The following is a 14,951-nucleotide window of genomic DNA, read 5'->3' as shown; positions in this document are numbered from 1 at the left end:
AGGAATAGCAGACATCCTGCATATCAGATATTTATATTATGTTCATAAAAGTAGCAAAACTACAGCTCTGAAATCACAACAAATATAATTTCATGGCCGGGGGGTCACCATAACATGAGGGTCTGCTGTAAAGGGTGGCAGTAGGAGAGAGTTGAGAACCGCTGGGCTCAGGTGTGGCCCTCAGGGACACAGGCAGGGTGAGGGCCAGGCTGATGGGCACAAGTTGGGATTTCTGTTTTTCTGAAACCAGGTTGACAGGCCCGAGACAGCAGTGAAGGAGCTGGAGGCTCGACTGGGTTTCCCACTGCACTTGGGCGTTCCCAACACCCGGCCTGTGAGGAAGACCATGGCAATTCCACAAGATGCCTTGGAGAAGTACCTGAAGGGCTTGCTGGGGACCCACTCCACCGGTAGGGAAGGTTTCCTGTCTCTAGAACTTCCTCTGCAGTAAGGACTGCAGCGTGGTTGTCCATTCCCAACGAGATGTAGTATGCAGTTGCCGTTACAGATCCATAAGAGCACAGTCTCACCTCACCCCAGCACTCCATCTTAGAATTTGGGAGGTGGAGGGGTAGCCTTTGCCTGAGAATAGCCACTGAGGAGGAGGGATCTTGGAGGGACAGTGTGTGCAGTGAGTGATTGTGCACACTAGTCTGGAGACAATAGTCTGTTTTGAGACAGTGACAGTGACAGTGACTATCTATATGCTATGTGACTTTAGAGCTTGGGAATCCAGCTCAGTATCTAACACTTGCCTAACATGGGTGAAGCCCTGGCTCTTCTGTGCCCGGCACCAGAAAAAGAAAATGTTGCAGATTTAAAAAGTGGCAAGGGGGCTCCCCTTTTGTTCTCTGCACTCTACCTTCTGAAACAGGCATCTCAGAGCTTCTGAAATCTTTCCTGGTGACAGTCCCCTCCCTCCACTTGGTCCTCTAGAGGACTCTCACTTACAGTCCCACAGTGTGCTATTTCCTAGCCACAGGTTACTTGGCAGCTCACCAGGCCAGCCCACGGCCAGCTCCTGCACCCACTCCCTCTCCTGCCAAGAGGAACACATCTTCCTATATAACTACGGGTTCCTGAGGTCTGCTTCTCTCAGGAGCCACAGAATGTAGCCTAGAGGCTGGGAAAGTATGTCTTGTGTCGGTAGCTTTGGCTCTGATGGCTCCTGTCTCCTGTCATGCCAGGGTCGGGCATGGTTTGGGGGGACATGGGTGAGGACAGACATGGGCACATTTGAGCTCAGGCTTAGGACATTTCCCCATGAGGGACATTCTGGATTTGTTGCCAGGACTGTTAGGACCGATAAACAGAACCCATGAGCCTGTGTTCATAGAGTTGGAGATGCACACCCAGACAGAGAGGAGGTGACCATTGTGTTCAGAAAGCTCCCTTTGAGGCTGTAACCACGTGTGGGTTGAGTATATATGTCAGGACTCAGTTGTACCCAGGGAGGGCAGTGTCCCTTGCTCAGGATCTTTCATGGGGACATCATGCATGCCAGAGGCAGGCCTCCCTGGGAAGAAGGGCTAGCCACGCGTCCAGATCACAGAGGGCCTGCTCCCGTCTGAGTGTTTCGTCCTGTCAACCTTACAGGCCCCATGGAGCTCCTTCAGTTTGATCATGGACAGTCAAATCCAACGTACTACATCAGGCTGGCTGACCGTCAGCTGGTCCTGAGGAAGAAACCCCCGGGGACCCTCCTCCCTTCTGCCCATGCCATAGAAAGGGAGTTCAGGTAAGTTTCGGGGGGGGCACAATGTGGTTGTCTATCTGGTATCCCCAACAGACAGGCTTCATACTAAATTGTCAAGTTAGCTTCTGTGGGACTGCCCTGAAGTCCCTGCCTTCTTTAAAAAATAAGATTTTAAATTTAATTATATGTGTGCATATGTATGCATATGTCTGCGGCTGTGCACACATGCACATGAGTGTGGGTGACCATGGAGGGCAAAAGAGAGTGTTTGGTCTCCTTGATCTGGAGTTATAGGCTACTGTAAACTGTCATGTGGGTTTTGGGAGTGGTACACACTCTTTTTAGTTTATGTGTATTAATGTTTTGCCCACATGTCATGTATGTACCTTTATCACATGTCCATGGAAGTTAGAAGGTGTTGGCTCCCCAGGAACTGGAGTTTGAGATAGTTGTGAGCCCCCAGGTAGGTGCTGGGAACTAACTTCAGGTCCTCTGCAAAAGCAGCCAGTGCTCTTAACTACTGAGCCATCTCTTCAGCCTCTCTCAGACACTGCTTGTTTTCTGAGACATGGCCTCACTGTTTAGCCCTGACCGACTGGCTGTATAGACCAGGCTGGGCTTGAACTCAGGATTCACCTGCCCCTGCCTCTAAGTGCCAGGACTAAAGGCATGTACCACTGTGCCCGGCTGCCCTGGAGCTTTTAAAGCTGTAACTGTCGGTCTCTATCACACAGGAACAGGAGAATTTTACCTACTTTCATTCTGATAAGGTTTTGGTTTGATAAGAAAGTCTCACTGTATTGCCCAGGCTGCTCTCTATTTCCTAGACTCAAATGATCCTCCTGCCTCAGTCTCCCAGGTACCCAAGTTTTTCTTTCTCCCCTACCCCTCCCCATTTTGAGACAGTCTCATGTAGTCTGTGCTGGCCTCAAAAATACCCAAGGATGATGGTGAACTCCTGATTTTCACACCGGAGCCTCATCAGTGGGATTAGACGTCACTCCCACTCTTTTTATATCAAATTATTTTAAATTAACTTCAATTGATTATTTTTATGTGGCGTGTGCATAAGTGTGTGCAAGTTTGTGTATGTTCATGTGGAGGTTAGAGGTCAACTTTGGTATGGGTCCTTGATGGCCATTTGATTTTTGGCATGATCCTGCCCTGGGATCTGGCTGACTAGGCTAGGCTGACAGGCCAGTCCCCGGGATCCACCTGTCTCTACCTCCCGGCTCTGGGATTACCACCATGCGCCACTGTGCTGAGCCTTTTATGTGCAGCAGGGAATTGAACTCGGGGTGCTGAGGATTGTGCAGAAGCCAGGGTGCTGACTGGGCTAACTTCCAGCCCTTTAAAATAGAGGGGTTCTGATTTGGGGGGGGTCAGGATGGCTCAGTGGGCAAAGGCACTTACTGCATAAGCCTAGTGGCCCGAGCTCCTATGAAATCCATAGGAAGATGGAAGAGAGTCCCCTCCCCACAGAGCTGTCCTCTGACCTCCACATGCATGCTGTGACACTTGTGCCTCCTCGTCCTGCATACACATGTCCACCATAACACATAGATTATTGTAAATGTTCTTACCATGGACTCTCTCAGTCATGGTCTTTCCAGCTTGCTCAGGTAAAGTCCTGAATCTGTGACCTTTTGGTCTCAGCTTCTCTAGGAGCTGGGATTCCAAATCTGTGCCACCAGGATAGTGTAAAGGCACATAACAGAACTCTAGCTCCAGGTCTCTTACATAGGAGGGCAGCGCCCTCGGAAGCCTGGGTTGGATGGAGTCTCTCCTGGAAGGCTCCTTCTCCTCTTTCCACTGCATAGCAGTGTGTGTGGCCAAGTGGAAGCGTGATGTCCTGGCTTCTCTTTCTTGTTGTCTCTTCCAGCTTTGGGAAGAGATAATGCCTGGGACCAATGCTGGGTCCCAGGCACACACTTGACTTGGTGTAGTCTTTCTCCCTGTCTCCTTTCCTTCCTTCTGTCTGCCACACTGGGGATGGAGGTCTGGGCCTGTGTATGCTGGGTAAGCCTCCTCCCACTGCTATACAGCTTACCCCCAACACATTATTCTTCATTTAACTTTATTGCATGTGTTATGTGTTTGTATGTATTTGTGTGGTACATGCACATGTATGTTGGGTGTTCCTGGACATGTATATGCATGTATGTGGAGATCTCCACCACTCTCCACCTTTATGACTTTTTTATGTGTGTAGGTGTTTTGCCTGAACATGTGTCTGTGTACTAGATGCATACAGTGCCCACAGAGGCCAGAAGAAGGTATTTGAGCACTTGAAACTGGAGTTTGAGAAGGTTCTGAGCTGCCAAGTGGGTGCTGGGAACCAAACCTGGGCCCTCTGCAAGAGCAGACAGCGGGCTCTTAGCTGCAGAGCCATCTGTCATTGTTCTGAGACAGGGCCTTACCATGTAGCCCTGGCTGTCCTGGAACTCACTCTGTAGGCCAGTCTAGCCTGGAACTCAGAGCTCCTCCTGCCTTGGCCTCCCTCATGCTTTTGTTTGAGCCTGAAGCTGTGCCAGTCAGGGAGTTCAGCAATCTGTTTGTCTTCTCCCTGACCGCACCCCACGGTTGGCATTGGAGGCCCTCAATACCATGCTCAGCTTTTTACGTGGGCACTGGGCTCTAAGCACAGGGCTTTGTGCCACAGACACTTTACCAATGGAACCATCTCCCACCCCAATAGATAATGTACTATGTTTGAAATCAGAAAAGCAAGTTGAAGAAAATCTTATCAATTTATCTTACAATGCTAAGTTTGTATTTGTCCTGGCAGGATCATGAAAGCCCTTGCGAATGCTGGAGTCCCTGTCCCTACTGTTCTTGACCTCTGTGAAGACTCAAGGTAAAGATGTGTGTATTTTTTATCATTGTGTCCTCAGGCTACAGGAGAAAATAGCTCAGTTGCTAACTCAGGAGCCCATTCCTTAGAGATGACAGAATTACCTGGAGCTACCTCCCCCAGAAGCCCGAAGACCCTGTCCCTCAGAAAGCGTGTCTATGCTCAGAATAGCTTTCTTAGCATTCCAAATACATATCCACTTAGCTGGATGGGGCACATCCCAGCACTTGGGAGGCAGAGGCAGAAGGCTCCATAGAGAGATGACCACCCCCACCTCCACTCCTCACCTCTTTTTGTTTGGTTGGTTGGTTGGTTTTGGTTTGGTTTTGGTTTGGTTTTGGTTTTTCAACACCAGGTTTCTCTGTATAACAGAGCCATGGTTGTCCTGGAACTTGCTTTGTAGACCAAGCTGGCCTCAAACTCACAGATACCACCATGCCTGCCTGAGTTCTGTGGTGTGTCACCAGGTCTGATATTTTTTTCGTTGTTTTTGGTTTTTGCATGGGCCATGGGGGGACAGGGTTTCTCGGTGTAGCCCTGGCTGTCCTGGAACTCACTCTGTGGTCAAACTGGCTTTGAACTCTTGAATGCTGGAATTAAAGGTGTGCTCCACCACTGCCCTGCAAGAGACTCTCTCTTTAAGCAAATAATACACACAGACACACACACACACACACACACACACACACACACACACACACACATTAATTGTGCTCTAAAATGTTTTGTTTCTTGAGATAAGGCCTCTCTTTCTAGCTCTGGCTATCCTGAATTGTGTAGACCAGGGTGCCTTGAACTCATAGGGATCCATCCACCTGTTTTCCTGTTTTCCCTCCTGAGTGCTGGGATTAACAGAAGTGTCCCATCATGCTCTGCACTACTTTTTAAGTGCTTTAAACTGCTGTAGCTTTCCTCCTCTCTCCCCCTTCCCCTGCCTCTATGTGTGTGTCTGTTGTCTGTCTTTGAGACTGTTGTATCCAACGATGACTTTGGACAGCCGATCTCTCTGCTTGCACCTCCTGAGAGCTAGGGTTGGAGCATGCAGCACACAGCCTGTCTGGGAGCGGGGATGGGGCCAGGGCTCTGTGCTAAGCCAGCACTGCTCCTTCGTACTAAGCTGTTCTCCCAGCTGAGCCTCCCTTTTTCCTTCATTTTTGATTAGAAAGATTTTCAAGTATACAGAACAATCGAAAGAAAACACAACACAGAAACATCTGTGTACACTGTAGATAAAAATGCTGTTAATATTTGAAGAAATTTATATGCCCAGTCATTTATTTGTTCATTTATTGAAACGGGGTCTTACTGTGTAGCCCAGACTGACTTCTAATTCCTAGTTCTTTCTGTCTCAGCCTCCCCAATGCTAGGATTACTCCAAGTGTGTCCCAGGAATGTTATGTGTGCATTGCATGTTCATGAGTATCAGTACACACGTATGTGTAAGCATGTGGAGACTAACCTTAAGTGTGGTTCCTCAAGGGCCATCTGTTTGTTTGACAAAGAGTCCTTCACTGGGACCTCCAGCCCTCTAGCCTAGGCTGGCTTGCCAGAGCCCCAGCGATCCACCTGTCCACCTATCCAGTGCTTCAGTTGCTAGGGAGACCACATACCTTTTTTTTCCTGTGAGCTCTGCAAACCAAACTCAGATCACCATGCTTGTGCAGCAAACATTTACTGACTGAGCCATCTCCTCAGCTCCTCTAAGAATGTTTTCCATGAGGCTGGAGAGATGGCTCGGTGGTTAAGAGCACTTGCCAGCCTTGCAGAATACGTGGGTTCAATTCCTACCATCCACATGACAGCTCATGGCTATCACTCCATTTCTGAGGGATCTAGTGTCCTTCTCTGGCCTCCACAAGCACCTAGCACACTGTGGTGCACAGACATATATGGTGCACACCCACATACATTAAAAAAAAAAAAAGAAAGAAAGAATGTGTTTCAAGTCAGGATAAACACACATAATTGAAGAGATTTTAGAACCACTTTTTTTTTTTTAAAGATTTATTTATTTATTATATGTAAGTACACTGTAGCTGTCTTCAGACACTCCAGGAGAGGGCGCCAGATCTCGTTACGGNGTAGCTGTCTTCAGACACTCCAGGAGAGGGCGCCAGATCTCGTTACGGATGGTTGTGAGCCACCATGTGGTTGCTGGGATTTGAACTCTGGACCTTCGAAAGAGCAGTCGGGTGCTCTTACCCACTGAGCCATCTCACCAGCCCTAGAACCACTTTTTTTGTTGTTTTTGTTTTTGTTTTTGTTTTTTTGTTTTTTTGTTTTTTGAGACAGGTTTTCTCTGTATAGCCCTGGCTGTCCTGAAACTCACTCTGTAGATCAGGCTGGCCTCGAACTCAGAAATCCACCTGCCTCTGCCTCCCAAATGCTGGGATTAAAGGCGTGTTCCACCATGCCTGGCTCTAGAACCACTTTTTAGAGCTATAAAATACTGCCTAGTCATGACTAATGGATGGCTCATCTCCTGAATACCATAAGGTGGCTCATGTGCCTTCAGTGCCTTTAAATAATGGTGCATGCTGCTCACATTCAATGGAAAATGAAATCATCAGGAATAAGGAGGGATGCTGATGGCTGCCCAGGACCTCTGTGCACTCATTCTCTGTTTGAAAGCTGAGAAGGTTTTACAGATGAAGCAATCGGAGCCCCCTGTCGCCCCAGCTCCAGGTTGTTCCACACCCTTTCTGGCTCCCACTGGCACTTGGGGCACAGACATGGTGCAGGCAAAGCAGCCATACACAGAAAATAAAACAAAAGGGGGAAAGGCACCAGGGGCTGGAGAGGTGGCTCAGTGGGGACAAGCGCTTGCTGCACAGGCATGAGACCCCGAGTTCAAATCCCACATAAGACAGAGTACCTGCCATCCCAGCGCTCCTGCAGCAAGAAGGGAGGCAGAGACAGGTGAATCTCTGAGCCTGTGGGCCAGCTAGCTGGCTGCTGCACACACTCGGAAAATGAGATGCTAGCTCAGACAAGGTGAAAGGTGAACCGCCCAGGAGGCTGCCCTCTGACCCCCATTACCTGTGCTGCGTGATGTATGTGCCTTCGTCTTTGCTCATAGACAGACACTCATAGGGCACAGGCCTGGAATTCCAGCACGCTGGAGGCTGAGGCAGGAGGATCTAGAGTTGGAAGATAACCCGTGCTATGGAATGAGGCCCTGCGTCAAAGGAAGCAAATGAAAGAGAGAAATCTTCTGACAGGTTTCTTACTAAGTCTCCTGGGCGTGAGAACAGGCAGCCAAGGGCAGAAGTGAGACTTCAAGCTGCTCCCAGACTCCAGACCACACTCCCCTTTCAGTAAATGGGTTTTGTAATTACCACATCAACGTTACCTCTTCCATGGTTTCTGCACACGGGCCAAAGTGGGTGTGTGCACACCGAGCTGGGTGTTTTGAGGGGCGTTGGGAATCTCAGTTCTCTGCACAAAGGAGAGGAGAGGACCTGTGCCCCCTCTCCCAAAATCTCCTCCCAGAAACTGAGGGGTCCCATGGCTGACAGCCCCGCCTGTGTCCCTGCCAGCATCATCGGCACCCCCTTCTACTTGATGGAGTACTGCCCGGGCATCATCTACAAAGACCCCTCCCTGCCCGGCTTGGAGCCCAACCGGCGGGAAGCCATATACACTGCCATGAACCAAGTCCTGTGCAGAATTCACAGTGTGGACCTGCAGGCCACCAGCCTGGACAGCTTCGGCAAGCAAGGTTGGCAGGGACAGCCCATCTTTCACTGACAGTTCCTCTCACCAAGCAAAGCTCTGCTGTCAGGTTCTGGGAGGTTCGGGTGCTGACACACAACCCCGCTCACGTTCTAAATCCAGGCTAATCATAACTGGTTCTGCTCACTGCTCATTTCATCCTTAGATAAGGACATCCCGGGCTTAATTGAGGACTCTGTTTTTCTTGGTGCTTCTTGTCAGTAAACTGCTTAATCCTTCCTTTCTTTCCCATGCTGATCATACTGCTTAGCACAGACTCCCTCTCCCACCCCGTCCTTCATTTCTTTCTTTTTATAAAGTTATCTTTATTTTATTTTATTATTTTATTTTATTTTATTGGAGCTGGGCGGTGGTGGTTTACAACTTTGATCCCAGCACTCAGGAGACAGAAGCAGGCAGATCTCTGAGTTCGAGGCCAGCCTGGTCTACAGAGTGAGTTCCAGGACAGCCAGGGTTACACAGAGAAACCCTGTCTTGAAAAGGAAAATAAACAAACAAACAAATGTAGCTAAGGATGGCTTTGAACTCCTGATCCGCTTGCTTCTGCTTCACTAGTGCTGGGTCACAAGTATGCCACCACACTTGGCCCTTTTCCTCCTAGACAAGGTTTCTCTGTGGCTCTCCTGGAACTCACTTTGTAGACATGGCTGGCCTTGAACTCACAGAGATCCACCTGCCTGTGCCTCCTGAGTGTTGGGATTAAAGGTGTACCCACTGCTGGCTACACTTGGCCTCATTTTTTGAAAAAAAAAAAGAAAGATTTTTTATTTTTACTATGTCAGGAGTCTCACTAGATTGCCAAGCTGGCCTTGAACTTGTCTCAAATGATCTTCTCACCCATCTTTAATTTAATACTATTTATTTCTTTTGGATTTCTAAGATATTTTTCTGTGTAACCTTGGCTGTCCTAGAACTGTCTCTATGAACCAGACTGGCTTCGAACTCAAGAGATCTGCCTGCCTCTCTCTGCCTCTCAAGTACTGGGGTTAAAAGAGTGTGTCACTATGCCAGACTCAACTTTATGCATTTTATCTTCCCTTTGGCTCTGGGCAGAGCCTTTCAAGAGGAGAAAAGGAAGGCACAGCAGGGTTAGGCATGTGCCCGTCATCACAGTGATGGAATGCGGCAGGGCTGGATCCCACTCGTGTAGCTGGATTCCATGCTCTAAGCCTGATGCTGTTAGACTTAACCAAGAAGATCCCCTCGGCTGTGTTTGAGAAGCTCACAAATTTCAAAGAGGTCAGGATAGAAGCTTCCTTGTGGAGGAATAATGCCTAGACTATGCTGAGCTGGCTGAGGCAAAGTAGCTGGTGGCTTTCTTGTTGGCAGTAGCATCTCATAGGAATTGTCGCTGTCACAGGAACGTGTTGAGACACATAGCCCTGGCACAGAGCTGCTGATGTTTTCATGGCTCTGGTGAATTTGCCAAACGTCTAAGGCTGTTGGAATAGCATCCCATGTCCTAACCCTCTTTCCCTCAGGGGACTATATTCCTCGCCAGGTGCAAACCTGGACCAAGCAGTACCGAGCAGCAGAAACCAGCAGCATCCCAGCGATGGAGAGGCTTATCCAGTGGTTGCCACTGCACCTTCCCAGGCAACAGAGAACCACAGTGGTGCATGGTGACTTCAGGTAGACATAGCTGCCAGGGGGCTGAGCAGCCCATGTGCAAACTGATGTGGCAAGGTTTGTGCAGGGGAAGATCAAGCCAGTGGTCTTCGTCCATATTGCAGGTGGGAATCATTCCTTAGGAGATGGAGCATCATTCCTGGCTTCTGCTCGCTAAATATTAAGAGCAGCCCCGCTCCCAAGTTGTGACCACCACAATGACATGCAGACATTGTCCCATCTGCCTGTAGGGAGGAGGCGCCTGCTGGGTGGGGGAACACTATTGAGATCAGGTACAACTATGGCATTCCCACTTCCTCTGGGGTCAGCGTTGGAAGTGAGAGTGGTCAGGGAGTAGATGGGGTTTGCTGGGGCGTGTGCTGAGTCTAGGACCCCGCCTTCATCAGTGTGCCTTCCAGCTGACCTCCCATGGCTGCCCTGGACTCTGTTCTTGTGGCACTTGGGGGACATTTTAGCATTCCCTGCTTCCAGAAGCTTCTGCAGGTCTGCTGTGGAGCCACACTTGTCATTCAGGCCCCACCCTACTTGAGAATTTTCTCCCCCACCCTCCACGTCTTTAACTAGCCTCTACCTAGGACTCTAAAACCCCGCCCCCACCCCCATGCAACCCTCCCTCTGTGGCAGGGAAGGGTAGCTAAAATGTGAGCATTGGACACCACTGCTCCATGGTCTTTGTCCGTGCCACCTCTCAAGTGTCCACAAACGCGACCGAGAACAAAAGCAGGCAGGAGACAGCCAGCAGCGGTCTAACGGCCTCTCAGTTGTGGGGAAGCCCACGACACAGTTGACCAAGATCCCCTTAGAAGTAATATTGGCCATCACAGACAGTTTCATCTGCCGCTACATGGCAGAGGGCATGTATCTTGATGGAGGTAGGAACCTAAGACTGCTGGATCTGAACACTACAGCCATTAAAGCAGGCAAAGGGAGCCCGCCACAACCGTCCATTCTCCTCCAGTACAGCCTGTCGCTGCAAAGAGACCAGCATGCTGGTAATTGTAGCACATGATGAGCCATGTTTGGTGGTGTGTTGGGATCTTACCTAGCAGCTAAAATATGCTGATTGGCTGTATTTCAGTCAACCTAAATAAATTTCAAGGGGCACATACTGAGGAGAAAAGATTTTCTTTCTTTCTTTCTTTCTTTTTTTTTTTTTTGGTTTTTCAAGACAGTGTTTCTCTGTATAGCTCTGGCTGTCCTGGAACTCACTTTGTAGAACAGGCTGGCCTTGAACTCAGAAATCCGCCTGCCTCTGCCTCCCAAGTACTGGGACTAAAGGCATGCGCCACCACACCTGGCAAAGATTCAGTTCTTAAAGAATCAGTATGTGTGATACTTATGCAGGTTTACCAAGGAGTGAGAGAATGCTGTCTGTGGCTTCTGAGTGCCCACATAGCCAAAAGAGACAGAAAACCGTGAGACAAATGCCCACCAAACTCAAGGAAGGGAAGGAGGAAGGGTGGGGGCCGTTAGCTGAACCTGAAGTGTTTGTCTGCTAGAGATTTGAAGGAAAACCAGCAACACGGCATGTGGTCCTTCCTATATTTTATTGCATGTTTGATTATTTTTCTTTCTATGATTAATTTGACTTTTGATTATATGTATATTAGTGAGTGCAGATACCCATGGAAGCCAGAAGGGAGTTAGATCCTGGACTGGTGATTACAGGCCAAATTCAGCCAGGTGCTGGGACCCTAACTCAGGACTTAGCCAGAGCAGCACATGCTTACTCATAAGGACTAAGCTCTCTCTCCAGCCCCTCCTATTTATTGTAAATCAAGCCTACATTAGAGTTCTGTCAGGGATCAGAAGGACTCGGAGACCACTAGAGAATTTAGGAAGGAGTGCACTGTGGTTCAGAGGCCACTGAACAGACTGGAACCTTAGTGGGGTTCCTAAGCAGCTGGCTCTGCCTGGGCCACCATGCTCTGCTGTAGTTTACTGCCCAAGAAACTCGCCGAGGCCCCTTGGCTGACAGGTTGGACACAACAGGCCATGTCCACCATGGTGGCTTCCTGGCTGGGACTGTAGTCCTCTGCAGGCTTGCCCACAGCTGGGCTCCCCAGGCCATCTTCTGTGGCTTTGTGATTTCCCAGCATCGTAGCCCCTGGGTCTCCATGACCTCCACCACCCCGGAAGTCCCTCAGCATCGCTTGGCACTTATCAGAAGCCGGGTACTTCATGGAGTGAAGAATTGGCAAGTGTGTCCAGAAACTCTGTCGGCCTGCTTTAGGGACATCACAGAGAGGCTATGAATCCCATGTGGCCCTTGGCTTTCCTCAGTAGGGAAGTTGGGAGAATGAACAGCTAAGCTCATCCCATGCCCTGCTGATGATTTTGACTCACTGAGGCCAGCTGGGAACCAGAGGACCTGGGAGCCCTAGAGATTGGCCTTGTACAGCATACAGGCTGGTGGAGGGCGGACTCGGAAGGGCAAATAGTGTCTCCAGCTGTCTCCATTCCTTCTATGGTTTCTCAGGCTGGACAACCTGATATTCCATCCTGAAAAGGCAGAAGTGCTCGCTGTCCTGGACTGGGAACTTTCCACCTTAGGAGACCCCTTTGCTGATGTGGCCTACAGCTGCCTGGCTCACTACCTGCCATCCAGCTTTCCCATGCTGAGAGGTAGGAGCCAGTTCCACAGCAAGTCCTGTGGCATGCACTGGCTGATGTCACTGGGCTGGGGCTCCAAAGTGAGGTCCAAGGGGTTCCAGTAACATTGTCCCTGGAATGTGGGGGTAAGAATAGAATGATCCATTAAATTACTTAGTTTATTCTGCCTCCTTCTCCTCTTCCTCTTCCTCCTCCTCCTCCTCCTCCTTTTGGCACTGTGGGTGCATCTTGACTCTCCTGCATGCCAGCTGACACTCTAGCGCATCAGCTTGCATTTTACCATAGGTTCTGGACAAGCTCTTGCCAATCTGCCCAGATGCATTTTGTGCCTTCCTTTCCATTTGCACATCTGTCTTTGTCTTTTGTGTCTGTTCTTTCTGGGTTGTTTGTTCTGAGATAGGCTCTCATGGCTGGCTGTCCTTCTCCCTGTGTAGCTGAAGCTGGCTTCAAACTCCTGATCCTCCTGCCTCCACTTCCTGGGTGCTGGGATTTCAGGCATGCGTTACTGCATCCAGTCTACTATTGAAAAAAGGCATTATCATATAATTTTATGATCTCATTATTCTATGTAGTCAGATACCTTGCTTCAGTCTGGTTTGGACTAGGGGTGGGGGTGACACTGTGGTGGTTGTCTCCACGTAGCCATGGCTGTCGTGCAACTCATTCTGTAGACCAGGGTGGCCTCGATCTTACAGAGAAACCCCTGCTTTTCCCAAGTGTCAGGATTGAAGTCATGCTCCAAGCATGTCCAACTGTTTTGTTTTTAAGACTTATTTTTAATTATGTGCACATATGTGGGTGGGTGTGTACACAGGTAGGTTCCATAGAGTTGAGAGGCAGGCACTGAAACTCCCTGAGCCCTGGTTACAGGCAGCTGCCTGGCATAGGTGCTGGTAACCTACCTCTGGTCCTCTGTAAGAGCAGCAGGTACTCTTAGCCATTGGGCCATCTCTGCAGCCCTTTATTTATTTATTATTTATTTATTTATTTATTTATTTATTTAGAGTCAGGGTCTCACTATGTAGCCCTGAGTGTATTGAAACTTGCTTGTGGCCCAGGCTGGCCTTAAACTCTAATGATCTTCCTACCTCTGCCTCAGAGTGCTGGAGTTATAGGCCTGTGCTGCCATGTCCAGTCTAGGTGTATAGCTTGGACAGATGTTCATTAAATATTTCTTTGATGACTTAATTTGCATTAACAACTTTTATCACATAGATGTAATTTAAGGCATTTATTTCCTTTTTTCATAAAAAACTTCATATTTCTTTTTAAAATATTTATTGTGTATATAATAGTTTTCCTGCATGCATGCCTGCACACCAGAAGAGGGCACCAGATCCCATTACAGATGGTTGTGAGTCACCATATGGTTGCTGGGAAATGAACTCAGGTGAAGAGCAGCCAGTGCTCTTAACCTCTGAGCCTCTCTCCAGCCCTTGATTTATTCCTTATTTAGATACTCTGTTCAGGCTTCTAGTCAGGTGTCACATGTCACAGTGCAAGCAAATCAGTAAAGCTAGTGTCCTGCCATCTTTATCTGCTTCATAATACAGTGAGATTGTTCTCCTGATGCCTATGCCTCTGTGTGTCTATACATCTGTATCTGGGTGTCTCTCTGTGAGCGTGAGGCAGGCATCACGTGAACCCAGGGCCTGGCACACGCTAGGCGGGTGCTGTGGCACTGATCTCTGCCCGCAGCTCCTCTGCCTCCACCAGCGGCCCCTCGGGGACTGTTTCTGATCAAATGACCAGTTGGGGATGACTCCATTTGGGAGCTGTGGCCTGGGCGGGGGGGTGGGGGGGGATCCTTTGTTGACTGTTAATTTGGTCTGAAACCTAGAGGGAACAATCAGTAAGTAGCTTACCTTAGGCCATGGCTAGAGCAAGGAGCCACAGGACTCCCCAGCGGCCTCATGGCTGTGAAAGCCTACACTCAGGAGCATGGTGGCCTTCAGAATATCAGGGTGGCTAGTGGTAGGGGAATGAAGTTACCAACCACTCAGGGATGGTTCTGTCTCTCCTCTCAGGGTTCAGAGACCAGGATGTGACAAAGCTGGGCATCCCCACTGTGGAGGAATACTTCAGGATGTACTGTCTTCACATGGGCATCCCACCCATCGACAACTGGAACTTCTATATGGCTTTCTCCTTTTTCCGTGTGGCTGCAATCCTACAAGGCGTCTATAAGCGGTCACTCACAGGTAAGCTTTGGCCTGATGGCCACAGAGGTTTCCAGGAGATAGGTTTGGTCAGAATGGTAGAAGGCTCAGTTTTCTCTTCATCATGGAAGTGTGTGTGTGTAGGGCCAGCTGTGGTGGCACACACTTGTAAAGTGAGGGTTCAAGGATAGAGAAGAAGAGCATCCTCATCTATATCTGGGAAGCTCCTGGAAGCCCTGCTCCCCCCCCCCCAAAAAAAAAAAAA

General features: G+C 49.2%; 1 protein-coding gene across 1 annotated transcript in view; it reads left to right on the top strand.

The window, feature by feature from the left end:
* The window catches only part of LOC110294356 (acyl-CoA dehydrogenase family member 10), a 40,742-nt gene that overhangs the window by 13,991 nt on the left and 11,800 nt on the right, over positions 1–14,951 (top strand). Inside the window, exons 6-12 of the mRNA XM_029477798.1 lie at positions 251–410; positions 1,597–1,738; positions 4,485–4,553; positions 8,090–8,271; positions 9,767–9,917; positions 12,394–12,539; positions 14,555–14,775. Coding sequence (XP_029333658.1) covers positions 251–410; positions 1,597–1,738; positions 4,485–4,553; positions 8,090–8,271; positions 9,767–9,917; positions 12,394–12,539; positions 14,555–14,775 — 1,071 coding nt within the window. The remainder of the gene's footprint in view (positions 1–250; positions 411–1,596; positions 1,739–4,484; positions 4,554–8,089; positions 8,272–9,766; positions 9,918–12,393; positions 12,540–14,554; positions 14,776–14,951) is intronic.

The sequence above is a fragment of the Mus caroli genome, chromosome 5 (assembly GCF_900094665.2).
Source record: "Mus caroli chromosome 5, CAROLI_EIJ_v1.1, whole genome shotgun sequence".
In the NCBI taxonomy this organism is placed as follows: Eukaryota; Metazoa; Chordata; class Mammalia; order Rodentia; family Muridae; genus Mus; species Mus caroli.
This window is presented reverse-complemented; position numbering and strand designations above follow the sequence as displayed.